At 42.1% G+C, this 15,598-nt stretch overlaps 1 protein-coding gene across 1 annotated transcript in view; it reads left to right on the forward strand.

The window, feature by feature from the left end:
• LOC142217268 (bile salt export pump-like) overlaps positions 1 to 15,598 on the forward strand; it is a 39,165-nt gene that overhangs the window by 19,653 nt on the left and 3,914 nt on the right. Inside the window, exons 15-23 of the mRNA XM_075285462.1 lie at positions 4,309 to 4,479; positions 5,280 to 5,481; positions 7,236 to 7,317; positions 9,199 to 9,331; positions 9,873 to 10,037; positions 10,623 to 10,727; positions 10,803 to 10,964; positions 13,240 to 13,443; positions 14,846 to 15,087. Of these exons, the coding sequence (XP_075141563.1) occupies positions 4,309 to 4,479; positions 5,280 to 5,481; positions 7,236 to 7,317; positions 9,199 to 9,331; positions 9,873 to 10,037; positions 10,623 to 10,727; positions 10,803 to 10,964; positions 13,240 to 13,443; positions 14,846 to 15,087 (1,466 nt within the window). The remainder of the gene's footprint in view (positions 1 to 4,308; positions 4,480 to 5,279; positions 5,482 to 7,235; positions 7,318 to 9,198; positions 9,332 to 9,872; positions 10,038 to 10,622; positions 10,728 to 10,802; positions 10,965 to 13,239; positions 13,444 to 14,845; positions 15,088 to 15,598) is intronic.

Genomic DNA, 15,598 nt, shown 5'->3' on the forward strand with positions numbered 1-15,598 from the left:
CTTCTTGCCTGAAAACAGAGGTGGCATTTGCTTTGGGAATTTTAGGGCACTTGTGTTTTTTTGCTACTTCACGTTGTGTGCCTGCAAAAAAGAGAAAAAAAGATTCCACATGATTCAATTTGGCTAAGAATGTGTTAAAAAAAAAAAAACTTTCAGGCAAAGGAACCCACATTGTGGAAAAACTGCTATTTTTGTTGCAGATTTTGCTGCAGTTTTTTTGAGCCAAAGCCAGAAATGGATTGAGCAGAAGGTAGAAGTATAAGGAGATTCCTATATATTTCCCATTCCTTTTGTAGCCACTTTTGGTTTTGGCTCAAGATATGGCAGCAAAATCTGCAACAAAAAAAGCAGCTTTTCCGCAACGTAAGTGATTTTCATTCGTTTTCAAGGTAAAATTGTGAACATTGATGAAAATGATCAAAACCTGACTAGTCACAGCCAATGCCCTCATATTGGAGCCCCTATAGTGACCCCATAACTGAGTTCACATAGTGGTTCTGTAACAACAAGTCACAGGTCCCCATAGCTTTAACATCCATAGGTACTGATATGACTATAGGCGTTGCAGTGTGACTGGGGTCGTAAGTCGGTGGGAGCACAGATTGCCCTCACCATGCTAAAGTTGATTAAACTTCTGTGATCTCCTTTCTGGTTTCCTTCAATGGCCGGCAGACTGTGCATGGTAAATTTATTACTCCTGATGCACTGGAGTAAGACAGGGGAAGAAGATTTATGATGCACAGCCTTCCACTGACAAAGAGGAGAAGATTAACCTTTTACACGGGTTTCCAGCTACAAGTTGATTTTTCATACTGAAAACAGGATAAGTCCTCATCAGTATCTGAACCACGCACAGATCACCTGTTCCTTGAGCCTCTGAGTGCTGGGAGATGGTGCAGTGGGCAGGGAGCTCATGCAGTCTGTTCTTGTGCTGCTGTTCTGTGCAGCCTGTGTGCGCTCCTTGTCCACTGCACCGGCCTCCAGGGCATAGGGGTGGCTGGAGTAGCAGATGTCTGTAGGGTTTTGCTTTTGGACCCCCATTCATAACCTATCCTCAGAATGACATATCTCATTTGGGGCATGGACACCCTTCTAATTCTAAAAGTAGAGCTTGGTTAGTCAAGGAGGGATTTTGTGGAAGAAGGCCACGACACAAAAAGAGGCAAAAATACAGTTGTCACTGGGAATGAGGAAAAGCTTATGTGCACAGACATGTCACGTCAAGTCACCACCAACATGGTGGTCTTGGGGGTCACATATTGAACACCTACTCTAAGAATACATCTCCAATATATAAGTCCTAGAAAAAACCTTACTTATTGACAATTGGATTGGTACAATAACCCCGTTGTCAATATATTCATATATTTCCAGTAGTAATAACAGAGGGGTTGCCAGATGGGGGGTGTCTCTACATACTCTTATATTACCCAATCAGTGCTGACAGTATCAGACTGCATAGGGACACACCCCTTTTACAAGAGCAATGGTAACACCCATTTGTCAATTTACCACTAAAATATGTTTATTATATTATCTCATATGTTATGAAAATAAAGTTAAAATCCATCAATACCCATCAATCTAATGTAATGGCCTAAACCCTTGTAAGACCGACCATGTCCGACCAGTAGGTACTCACCATTTGGGAGTACTCTCGCTGCCACTGCTCCCAGCAGCAGGAAGAAGATGAGAAGCTTCATACTTGCTGACTCCAAGACTGCTCAGCCTGAGGAGATGTCGTTCTTCACAAAGTAGAAGTTTTCATCTACCTGATACCGGTCTGCTATCTGCGCTGCTATTTATACAAGGCCTGGACCAATGAGTGGCTCTCACTGTACATGTGATCCAGCCCCATCATTACTGGATTATTCCAGATCACCCAAACCTGTTATTAGTAATTGTTAATACAAACACCTCTGTACAAGGGAGACGTATGTCATTCTATTCACAGATCGCATTTCACATATCCTATGCCTAAACCTACAAGACGGCGACATTTAGATGTTTTGTCTTCTTATAATCATACTTTATATTCTTATAGAACACTAAACCGGATGGAGAGATAGAATAGATAGATAGATAGATAGATAGATAGATAGATAGATAGATAGGAGATAGATAGATATGATATATGGATAGATAGATAGATAGATAGATAGATAGATAGATAGATAGATAGATGATAGATAGATAGATAGATAGATAGATAGATAGATATGAGAGGGATAGATAGATATGAGAGGGATAGATAGATAGATAGATAGATAGATATGAGATGGATACATACTGTAGATATGAGATGGATACATACTGTAGATATGAGATGGATACATAGATAGATATGAGATGGATACATAGATAGATAGATATGAGATGGATACATACTTTAGATATGAGATGGATACATAGATAGATAGATAGATAGATAGATAGATAGATAGATAGATATGAATAGATACATGGGGATCTACAGGTGCCCCATATCAATAGAACAGTGTTAAACATGCTTGGCCATGACTCCATTCACTTCTATGAAGTAGTAACCTGCAGCAATCCCATAGAAGTGCATAGATCAGTGACTGAGCATGTACAACACCATTCTTTTCACATTGGGGCATCTCTGTACCTGTTATGTTCCCCATTTCTGGTTAAAAGCTGTTCCAGACTTGACAAGACTTTACCATAAGATTTGTGAATCTGTGACTCAACCTCAATGTTGACTGGTCTGATCATTGAGATCAAGTGATTTTCTTTTCCATTTTCGGTTATATTGACTCATGCCATATAACAAATTTGTAAAATTTACTCCTTCCCTTTATCCACATCTTCTCCCATCCCGTGATTGAGCTTGATGTACTGTACTTATATATATATATATATATACACTCACCGGCCACTTTATTAGGTACACCTGTCCAACTGTTCGTTAACACTTTATTTCTAATCAGCCAATCACATGGCAGCAACTCAGTGCATTTAGGCATGTAGACATGGTCAAGACAATCTCCTGCAGTTCAAACCGAGCATCAGTACGGGGAAGAAAGGTGATTTGAGTGCCTTTGAACGTGGCATGGTTGTTGGTGCCAGAAGGGCTGGTCTGAGTATTTCAGAAACTGCTGATCTACTGGGATTTTCACGCACAACCATCTCTAGGGTTTACAGAGAATGGTCCGAAAAAGAAAAAACATCCAGTGAGCGGCAGTTCTGTGGGCGGAAATGCGTTGTTGATGCCAGAGGTCAGAGGAGAATGGCCAGACTGGTTCGAGCTGATAGAAAGGCAACAGTGACTCAAATAGCCACCCGTTACAACCAAGGTAGCCAGAAGAGCATCTCTGAACGCACAGTACGTCGAACTTTGAGGCAGATGGGCTACAGCAGCAGAAGACCACACCGGGTGTCACTCCTTTCAGCTAAGAACAGGAAACCGAGGCTACAATTTGCACAAGCTCATCGAAATTGGACAATTGAAGATTGGAAAAACGTTGCCTGGTCTGATGAGTCTCGATTTCTGCTGCGACATTCGGATGGTAGGGTCAGAATTTGGCGTCAACAACATGAAAGCATGGATCCATCCTGCCTTGTATCAACGGTTCAGGCTGGTGGTGGTGGTGTCATGGTGTGGGGAATATTTTCTTGGCACTCTTTGGGCCCCTTGGTACCAATTGAGCATCGTTGCAACGCCAAAGCCTACCTGAGTATTGTTGCTGACCATGTCCATCCCTTTATGACCACAATGTACCCAACATCTGATGGCTACTTTCAGCAGGATAATGCAATGCCATGTCATAAAGCTGGAATCATCTCAGACTGGTTTCTTGAACATGACAATGAGTTCACTGTACTCCAATGGCCTCCACAGTCACCAGATCTCAATCCAATAGAGGAGCATCTTTGGGATGTGGTGGAACGGGAGATTCGCATCATGGATGTGCAGCCGACAAATCTGCGGCAACTGTGTGATGCCATCATGTCAATATGGACCAAAATCTCTGAGGAATGCTTCCAGCACCTTGTTGAATCTATGCCACAAAGAATTGAGGCAGTTCTGAAGGCAAAAGGGGGTCCAACCCGTTACTAGCATGGTGTACCTAATAAAGTGGCTGGTGAGTGTATATATATATATATATATATATATATATATATATATTTTTTTTTTTAAATAGAACTAGCTATGTAATGGGTGCACATCAGTATTTTGTTGCTTTGCACTTATGTTTTATCTCAGAATATTGGAGGGTATACAGCTATATATACTGTTTGCGGCTGTTTCTCATGATTATGATACATGTCTATTCCTATTTTTAGCAATTTGACACCATGGTTGGAGAAGGTGGAGGACAGATGAGCGGAGGACAGAAGCAGAGAATTGCAATTGCAAGGGCCCTGGTCAGAAATCCCAGAATCCTCCTTCTTGATATGGCCACATCTGCCCTGGATAATGAGAGTGAAGCTATTGTGCAAGAGGCCTTAGATAAGGTAAAGCCTTGCTACCGATCCCCAGCACTAAACCCTTAGCAAAGGTGTAAAAGGCAGACCATGCAGTTGTCATGTGGGGTATAAAGAGGTTCAACTGAGCCCTGATAGGTTTCATTCCCTTTACCATTGAGTGGGAGAAACCTGTGCCCAGAAAAATTAATTGTGCAAGCTCCATCTGAGAGTGAATATTCTTGAGTGGGTTGGAGGGTGGCAGAACTTAAATGACTTATCAACTTAATGAGATAGATTTCCCATATTTGGATTTCGGCACCCTGCAGGTTGCAACATGACCACAACATTAGTCAAAGGGCTATGTAGTAGTTACAATGTGATCTTACATATGTGCCCGTCCTTACCTAAGCTGGAATTTGGTAAAGGAGCCAGTTCAATACAATGTTAACAAAACCCTTCACACAACCACTAGATTGTCACTCCAAGACGCATAGGATAGAAATCTTGTGACATAATAACACAAAATACTGTTGTTTTGAAAAGCTAGTCCTCTTATGATCCAGATATCTGGACTTGTCCATCCAGAAGAAGGTGTAATGAATCACACACAACATCATGTAGCACTAGCCTAAAGCATAAAATCCTGTATACAATAGAAATTTGCATTAATAGATAAGACCCCACTGCATGGACATTATATGCCCACGAATATCAGATCTGTGCCCCTTTGTATATTACAATACATAGATCTCATATTTGTAGGGTTGCTATATAAGATAATAGTTAATGATTGTGTATTACAGATATGTGTGGTTTGTTATATTGATGTACAATTGCCTTCTGTCTAGGTCCGTTTTGGCCGCACATCCATCTCTATCGCACATCGACTGTCCACAATCAAAAACGCAGATGTTATTATAGGATTTGAGCATGGCCAAGCTGTGGAGAGAGGAACCCATGATGAGCTGCTGGAGAGGAAAGGAGTGTATTTCACTTTAGTGACCCTACAGAGTCAAGGAGATAAAGCACTAACGGAAATGGAGAAAGAGAGTAAGTGATGCTTTATTATGAGGCCATGCACTGTGATCTATGGCACTATAGTATACTTCTGTGGCACCTGTCCTATGGTACTATAGTCTACTTCTGTGGCATCTGTCCTATGGCACTATAGTCTACTTCTATGGCACTATAGTCTACTTCTGTGGCACCTGTCCTATGGCACTATAGTCTACTTCTGTGGCATCTGTCCTATGGCACTATAGTCTACTTCTATGGCACTATAGTCTACTTCTGTGGCACCTGTCCTATGGCACTATAGTCTACTTCTGTGGCATATGTCCTATGGCACTATAGTCTACTTCTTTGGCACCTGTCCTATGGCACTATAGTTTACTTCTGTGGCACCTGTCCTATGGCACTATAGTCTACTCTATGGCACTATAGTCTACTTCTGTGGCATATGTCCTATGGCACTATAGTCTACTTCTATGGCACTATAGTCTACTTCTGTGTCATCTGTCCTATGGCACTATAGTCTACTTCTGTGTCATCTGTCCTATGGCACTATAGTCTACTTCTTTGGCACCTGTCCTATGGCACTATAGTCTACTTCTATGGCACTATAGTCTACTTCTGTGTCATCTGTCCTATGGCACTATAGTCTACTTCTGTGTCATCTGTCCTATGGCACTATAGTCTACTTCTTTGGCACCTGTCCTATGGCACTATAGTCTACTTCTGTGACATCTGTCCTATGGCGCTATAGTCTACTTCAATGGCACTATAGTCTACTTCTGTGGCATCTGTCCTAAGGCACTATAGTCTACTTCTATGGCACTATAGTTTACTTCTGTGGCATCTGTCCTATGGCACTATAGTCTACTTCTATGGCACTATAGTCTACTTCTGTGGCATCTGTCCTAAGGCACTATAGTCTACTTCTATGGCACTATAGTTTACTTCTGTGGCATCTGTCCTATGGCACTATAGTGTACTTCTACGGCACTATAGTCTACTTCTGTGGCATCTGTCCTATGGCACTATAGTCTACTTCTTTGGCACCTCTCCTACGGCACTATAGTCTACTTCAAGTGCAGTATAGTCATAGTTACATAGTAGATGAGGTTGGATAAAGACCTTAGTCCATCAAGTCCAACCTATAACCCTACAATCCCCTACAGTGTTGATCCAGGGGAATGCAAAAAATCCCATGCAGCTCGTGCCGATTGCCCTATTTCAGGGGAAAAAATTCCTTCCCGACTTCAAATCTGGCAGCCAGTATAAAACCCTGGATCAATTAGTCTAATTAAGTGGCACCAGTCCTTTGGAACTATAGTCTAATTCTATGGCATCTGTGCTATGGCACTATAGTCTGATTCTATGGCACCAGTCCTATGGCACTATAGTCTAATTGTATATCACCTGTCCAATGACACTATAGTCTACTTCTGTGGCACCAGTCCTATGGCAGATAGTCTACTTCTATGGCACCAGTCCTATCGCACTATAGTCTAATTCTATAGCATCTGTCTTATGGCATTATAGTTTACTTCTATGGTGCCTATCCTATAGTACTATAGTATACTTCTATGGTGCCTTTCCTATGGCACTATGGTCTACTTCTGTGGCACCTGTCCTATGGTACTATAGTCTACTTCTATGACATCTTTCCCATGGCACTATAGTCTAATTCTGTGGCACTGTCTTTCTACTATGAAGTATATTTTGGAGTAAATCACATTACGCATATTTTCTCTATTTTAATACTATATTTTCCTAACCTATAAATCTTCATTTTTCCCCAGGTACAGAAAAAAAACAATTTGAGGAGCCCAAACTAGAGAAAGTTCAGTCCTTCAAGCGAGGCAGCTATCAGTCAAGCTTACGGTAGGCTTATGACACAAACGTCTTGTAAAGTTCACAGACTCCTTGAATAACAAGTAATGGTGGATAAACGTAATTATATGCGAGGGGCTGTAATTAATGTGAGTCTGGGGTGCTCAGCACTGAATACGTCTTTATAGCTCAGTTTTATTAATATGTCATTTTTCTTCTGTGACTTAATATACACTTGAAGAATGACACTTAATACCTGAGCTAGAACTTCTAAGAAAAAGAATTGTTCCAAGTTTCAATATAGAGAAAGGTCACATAAAATAGGTATAATTATACCATGGTATAATATGATACAATATACACACATATGTGTGTCAGAGGACTGGTCATGACGATGAAGGATTTGTGATATTTGTTCAGAATAATAATCCTGAATTACATGATTTTAGTTCATCTGTATAATTTCTTTTGCATACGTTCACACTGATTATGTTTGAAAATCGTGTTGAAAAAAACTACAGACACAAAGTTAAAGAGTTTGTCCATGAATGCACCTTATCTCCTAGCCACAGTATAGGACATAAGTTGTAGATTGGTGGGGTCTACTACTGAGACCCCCACCAGTCAAAAGGATGGGGTGCCTTGCATTGCTATCTGAATGGAGCAGTGTACTGTGTGACCACTGAGACGGGATTGCAAGGAACTCATGATCAATGGATGGTCCCAGAGGTCAGATCCTGACCAATCTACCCTGTACGTTCCATTCTACAGCATTTAGGCTTCAGCTGATGATATCTATGGCAAGGAGGCATGATGAGCACCAAGCCACAGACATCACTACAGCCAGGACTTGCATGAATTTTCATGGACAACCAGGTCCACAACCTTTAGGAAGCCATAGTACGCTTATACTGGACCATTATTGTATTGGAGCCTGGGCTCACTGGTGGATCCTTTGGAACTATGATGGGCCATTCCAACATTGATTTCTACTCTATGTGTCTCAATGGTTATAAACTACAATCTTTCCTGCAATTGTGTTACATCTTTGGTCCTTATTACTGTGAAGGGGGCTCACAAGACACCCCTACTTCCATCCTCACCTCAAAGAAGCCTAGTCTAGCGGTACTATTTTCTGGCTGAGAAGAGATAACTGTTTGGCCAAGCATCTTTGAGCAAGGTAAAAACAACTTGCCAACCCTATTGTAAAAGTGGTGGGTTTTGAAGAGCACCAAGGCTCTGGTTGGAAAAAACTACTACAGTATATTCAATAGAGAATGGCAATAACTGAAGAAACACCAACTGCAAGGTCAGACTACACATGGAGTTTTTTGTAGTGTACAACCATAGAGACACAAAGGCCCGCACAAAAGTTACAGTTTTGGAAGATGCCATCCAAAATACCACCCTCGTGAACATTGTGAATGGTTCCTTAAAGAGGTATTCCCACTAATGACTCTGGATAGAAAATAAGTGTCTAACTTTTGGGGGTCCAGTTGTTTGAACCTCTAGAAGTCATGAGAATGAGTGTTTCATGTGTATATTATTGATGCACATGCTAAGCCACCACTCTATTCACTTCAGTGCCCAAGCATGAGCTCCACCAAGGCATTCGTCTGGGGGTATTTGTGGATCCCCATTTTCATGATCCCGTGGGAGGGCCATAAGTGGGAAATCTCCTTTAAGGATATGTTCACATGGTAGAAAGTCAAAACAGATTTGCTTTCTGCCAGGACTTCACTAGTTGATTCACCACTAAATGAATTGGCTTAATCTGCAGAGTGGCTCGCACCGCGGGCTCTGTGGCTAAATCAACCATGGCATCCATGACCAGATCAAGGAAGACACTTATTTTTTCTTGCAAAGATGACCACCCATGTTATGAGAGGTCAGTTCATTGAAGTAACGCTTTACATAACCTTTATGTTCCAGAGCTTCTATTCGCAACCGCTCAAGATCTCAGCTATCAAACATACTCCCTGACACTCCATTTTTGACTGTGCCGGATACATCTGAGGCTATGCAATCGGTAACTCAGTATGAGGAGACAGGCAAAGCTAAGAAGGTAAGTAGCGAAATGTCAGAATAGTCTTGTATCTCAATCAGATTGTCATGTAACTTCTTGTAAAGTCACCGACACTCCGGTGCCCTATATACTATATCTTAGCTGGTGTTCAGTCTGGAGAAACTTGTTCCTTTCCTTTGTATCCCCCTTTCCAAGACAGATTATAAGGTGACATGTTCATAGACTTTTTAGAGGGCATCAGCTATATGGAGTTATTATATTTTCTTACTATTAATCTCTATTATAGTATATTTTATTGGTTTAAGACGTATCTGTATCAGCCATTATACATCATTATTACAATTCTTTGGAATTTTCATCTATTGAATAAAATATAAGTTTATTCTTTATTCTTAATTTGTATTCGTCGTCCCTGTGGACACCAGACATGTCCTGTACGTGATGTATTTGACGCCCTTCCATCTATATTTATAACAAGCAGCTTTACTCTTCATACATCATGTACTATTCCCCATTTAAATGTTTGGACAACTTTTCATCATCTCCCGAAATGAATAAAATTTTCTGTGCTTTGTCTCAGGGAATTATTGAAGATGATGATGATAATGTTGAGCCGGCTCCGGTTGCCCGAATCTTGAAATACAATGCTCCGGAATGGCCATATATGTTAATAGGTTCCATTGGAGCAGCTGTGAATGGTGCCGTCAATCCTCTGTATGCTTTGCTCTTCAGTCAGATTCTTGGGGTAAGATCTATCTATCTATCTATCTATCTATCTATCTATCTATCTATCTATCTATCATCTCATCTCATATCTATCTATCTAATTATCTATCTGTCTATCTATCTATCTATCTATCTATCTATCTATCTATCTATCTGAGTTAAGAGACACCAGTGTGTGACACAGAAGGAGCAGACAGGAGAATAGTCTAGGGTACAGGTTGAGGTCAGGGCAGGAGGAGTTAGTGCGTAGTCAGTAATCAAAGAAAAAGGTCAGGACAGGCAGCACATGTTCAAGATCAGGAAATAGGCTAAGGTCAAGCTATGAACTGAAATTGTTCAGTCAACTTTATGGGGGGGAGGTGTCTTAGATAGCCAGGGATCATTGAGGATTGGATGGGGACACATTAGTTGTGTGTTGACCATTTAAAAGCTGGACAATGCTATGGGAGCTTCACAGCAGCAGCAGAAGGAGGAGGATGAGAGGAACCGATCAGAAGGACAAAGACTATGAGTCAATGGTCATGACCTCCAAAAGGAGTGAGAAGTTGGTAGTCATGGACCACAAGCATAACACTTTGCACTAATACTTGTTCTTTTTTCATAGACATTCTCACTTCCAGATGAGCAGGAGCAGAGGAATCAGATCAATGGCATCTGTGTGCTCTTTGTTCTTATCGGAGCCGTCTCATTTTTGACACAGTTTTTACAGGTAGCTATTATGAAGATTTTGCGATGAATAAACAGGTTCGGACCAATGTGTCATCATTTGCGTTTCTCTTATCAGGGATACACATTTGCAAAGTCCGGAGAGTTACTTACCAGAAGACTTCGTAAGATTGGATTTCATGCCATGTTGGGTCAGGAAGTTGGATGGTTTGATGACCCGAGGAACAGCCCAGGAGCCTTAACCACAAGACTTGCTACAGATGCATCACAAGTACAAGGGGTATGTAATATAACATATATTTGTAATATAAAACTTCTAATCTACACTGCTGGGGTTTTGATAAGAACTGGGATCTGATTAATAACCTAAATGAAGCAGCCTCAGATGTCAGTAGAAGATCTTAGATATTTCCTGAGCGTTGCATAGCCATGGCTACATACACTTTAATAGGCATAATTTGAAGAACCTGGACCCGTAACAGAATCCCCCAACTATGATGGATCATACCGGATCCATATCTTACCGGAGTTCTGTGTTGCAAAGGATGTTTTGAGCCATCAGGCTCCCAGGCATGAATGTAACTGAAACTAATGCAATCATTATATTTACATCCCTATTCCATGCTTTACGTCATGATGTGGAAATAAGAAATGGAGAGGACCATCAGGGTCATAGAAGTCTGTCCTTACCCAAAGTAACAGGTTATAACTTTGGGCTCATGGCAGAAGGGGGCCATGTACCCAGCACCGCTGCAGCTCTGGATGCAACCACTGTGTTGCTGATTGGTGCCTTCACCTGCTACAGTATTATAGGGGTATGATCTCCATCAGGTAATGACTCTATAATTTGAAATCATATTTTTTTGCTTCTAAACATCACATTATAAATTGGGGGCAGAGGGAGACTTACTATAGACCCTTAAGACTTCTATGGGCGCTGTAAGCAAGAGGCCAAATTCAGATCATTGGTGGATCTTTGAGTTGTCATACCTAAAGGTCTGATCAACATTTTTGCATTTTTCTGCCGATTTCACCAAACTGGCATGATTTCTTACTAGCAGTGATGGACTGAGGTTCCTTGGGCCCACCATATCCCACCATATGGGGGCTCACTCTCCAACAACCCCTAGGAAGTTGACCATAGTCTACAGATTTTAGGGTCTTCTGCTGGACCAGTATTGTGTTAGCACCTGGGCCCACCCGATGATCCTCTACTATTCTGCTTGGCCAGTCCTACACTTGTGACTAGTATAGTCCATGAGTGAATGGCCCTACAATATAGCCCATGAGTAAATGGCCCTACAATATATCCCATGAGTGAATGGCCCTACAATATAGCCCATGAGTGACTGGCCCTACAGACAGCAGTACTTTCTTGTTTGGATAACATTTCACACAATTTGTTCTGTGAATGGTCTGGCGGTTCCTGTTTGTACAGATAAGTGTAGACTAAGCCTTTTTCTTTCCGGCTGTCAATTTACCAGTGATAAATGCCACCCATCCTTCTGTAGAGACAGCCTTTCCAGATCCCCTGCTTGCTGAAAAGAATCTTTTTGACATTTGTCTGAATAATTGGCCTTTGTGGGCTTAGCATTTACATAAAGAGTAAATTAATATCTTATTTCCATTGGAAATGAAGCAAGCGTCTTTCAAGCACACAGAAAACATTTCTCGTAATTGACATAAAGTGTCGCATTTCCTGAAAATTAAACTGGGCACTGGGGAGAGAGAGATAGACATCGTGTACAGGAACGTGCTGTGTCTAGTCTTAAAGGAACCCTGCCGCAAACTAAGCCCAAGTTCAATGACTTTTCACCACTGCAAAAATTATATTCATTAATTCTTACTAGTTTATTAACGTTTTTAGACTTTGTGGGGTTTGAATATGGACAACCAATTCTTGGGAACTATACAGTGTATGGAGCCAGAAGCTCTGTACACTGTCTAGTGGTGTGTTCAGCTCAGTTCCCATTCACTTGATGGAAAAAAAAAAAAGTTGAAGACAGAGAGGAATAAATAAAAAAAACAGAAGATCAAGGGGTTAAAGTGTGGTGGGAAAGGTCATCAATATGAGATCAGTAAGAGTACCCCAACTTTTGGCTGTTACCAGCAGCACTGGCAGTGGAAAGACAGCTAGAAGGAGATGGCTCTGTACACTGTGTAATAGGTGAATCCAGAATGGAAGCAAGGCTGCAGTAACCCTGCTTGGCCACTAAAGAGTGACATAGCGCTGTCTGCTTCCAGCTCCATACACTGTGGTTTTTCCCCTGTCATGGCTGCTTATGGGTGGGGGGCAGGGTGTTCCACAAATGTCATATGGTGACAAAGTACAGCCAAGGGTAACTCTATTGAGAAATTCATGAAAATAGCCTAGGAAATAACATCTTCTAGTGGTCACAGGGACCAATAAAAAAAATGGTTGTGTGAATAGATCCATTATTTTCTATGAGGCTGTGTCCTGGTCATTAATAGAATGAATAACTAAGTCATGTAGATAATGATTCATAGGATTATAACTGTAAATTATACTAATAGTCGTTTCCTCTTGACTATAGGCTACTGGATCGCAGATCGGTATGATTGTAAACTCTCTCACCAATATTGGCGTAGCCATCATCATTGCCTTCTACTTCAGTTGGAAATTGAGTCTGGTCATCCTGTGTTTCTTGCCTTTCCTGGCATTATCCGGAGCCCTGCAAGCCAGAATGCTCACTGGATTCGCTAACCAAGATAAACACGCAATGGAATCAGCTGGAAGGGTAACGCGCCTTATACTTGATATCAAAACTAAACTGGATTGTTATTAGTTATGGGCCTGGTATTAGGCTTTGTGCATACGGGCAAGTGCAGAGTAGTCTGAAGTGCTGTACGTCTTATTAAAATAGACCCCATTATAAGTCAACAATTCACCAAGAATCATTCACTCTAGACTTATGAATCGGTTATGAATGGAGACCATGATTCTCGTAGAAACCAAATCTTAGGGTGCATTCACACAATGTATTTTGGCTCGTAATCTGGCATGTAGACGCCACAGGAGCTTTTGCGGGCCGTATACGCTCCCATTGATTTCAATGGGAGCCGGGATCGTAAACGCGGCGCTATTTTGCGGCCACAAAATAGCGCCGCCTATACGATCCCAGCTCCCATTGAAATCAATGGGAGCGTATACGGCCCGCAAAAGCTCCCGTGGCGTCTACGTGCCAGATTACTAGCCAAAATACATTGTGTGAATGCACCCTTAAAGGGATTCTACCATTAAAAAACTTTTTTGTAGATAAGACGTCGGAATAGCCTTTAGAAAGGCTATTCATCTCTTACCTTTAGATGTGATCTCCGCCGCGCCGTTCCTTAGCAATACTGGTTTTTACCGGTATGCAAATTAGTTCTCCGCCAGCAATGGGGGCGGGCACTAGCGCTGGAAATGCGATCGGGGCGTCCCCACTGCTGCTCGAAAACAGGCTCCAGCGACGCCTCTATCTTCTGCTGGATCCTCCCCTTCTTTCTTCGGCGTCACCTCCGACGCCTGCGCAGTTGGCTCTGCCAGTGAGACACTAGTAGAGCTGACTGCGCATGCCGGCCGGCGGCTATAGTTCCGAGGCCGCAATTGCGCACATGCGCAGTTGGCTCTACTAGTGTCTCACTGGCAGAGCCAACTGCGCAGGCGTCGGAGGTGACGCCGAAGAAAGACGAAGAAAGAAGGGGAGGATCCAGCAGAAGATAGAGGCGTCACTGGAGCCTTTTTTCGAGCAGCAGTGGGGACGCCCCCATCGCATTTCCAGCGCTGGGGGATGCCTCCATTGCTGCGAGAGAACTAATTTGCATACCGGTAAAAACTGATATTGCTAAGGAACGGGCGGCGGAGATCACATCTAAAGGTAAGAGACGAATAGCCTTTCTAAAGGCTATTCCGACGTCTTATCCACAAAAAAAAGTGTTTTAATGGTAGAATCCCTTTAAAGGGTACCATTACCACTGTCAAGTAAGCCCCTGTCATATCCATGTTACCGGAATATAGTGGGGCTGATCTGGAGTCCGCGCCTCTAAACAGAAATCTAGACCAGCATCTTGCCGACATCAAATATTGGCATAAATAATGATAAATCTGATGTCCTGGTATTGCAAATATAATGTTCACTTTGTAAAACCTTTTCCCTCTAGATTTCCAGTGAGGCTCTTGGAAACATTAGAACCATTGCTGGAATTGCCAAAGAAAAGAGATTTGTTGAAATGTACGAGGAGCAGCTGGAGGCCCCCTACCGAGCAGCCATCAAGAAAGCCAACGTCTATGGATTGTGCTTCGGTTTCGCTCAGTGCATTGTTTTTATCGCTAATTCGGTCTCCTACAGATATGGAGGATATCTGGTGGATGTAGAAGGGCTTCACTACAGCTTTGTGTTTAGGTACGACTTCAGTGCTCACTTTTTTATGCCCAGTTCAATATAATATGTTAAAAAAAAGGGAAAGGTCACATTTACCTTCTAAAATGTCCTTGATGTCATCGGTGAGGGGTCTATGTCCTGTGACTCTTGCTGTAAGAACTAGGGGTGTCCCATTATGTGCAAAGGACCTGTAATGCACATGTAGTTCCATTGGGAGGGATAGGAAATTTGTTCTATATATCTAGGGGTTTAAAGGGCACAGCCCTTATGGTATATCAGAAGATTTGTAAAGTCTAGGTGGTTTTCTGGCTAAATAGGTTGTCACTATTGGGTTTTTGGGGTTCCAACACCTGGCACCCCCCACTCCCAACAGCTGATGCACAGAGAATGGAGCAGGAAGCAGACAGTGCCATTCTTTGTGTAGTGGCAGAGCTGAGTCATTGCAACTCAGGAGCTATAGGAGATGACCTGCAATACCTGGTTGGGCCACTACACAGAGAACAGCGCTGTCTGCTTCCTGCCCAATTCTCTG

The sequence above is a fragment of the Leptodactylus fuscus genome, chromosome 8 (genome assembly GCF_031893055.1).
Source record: "Leptodactylus fuscus isolate aLepFus1 chromosome 8, aLepFus1.hap2, whole genome shotgun sequence".
NCBI classification, from domain to species: Eukaryota; Metazoa; Chordata; class Amphibia; order Anura; family Leptodactylidae; genus Leptodactylus; species Leptodactylus fuscus.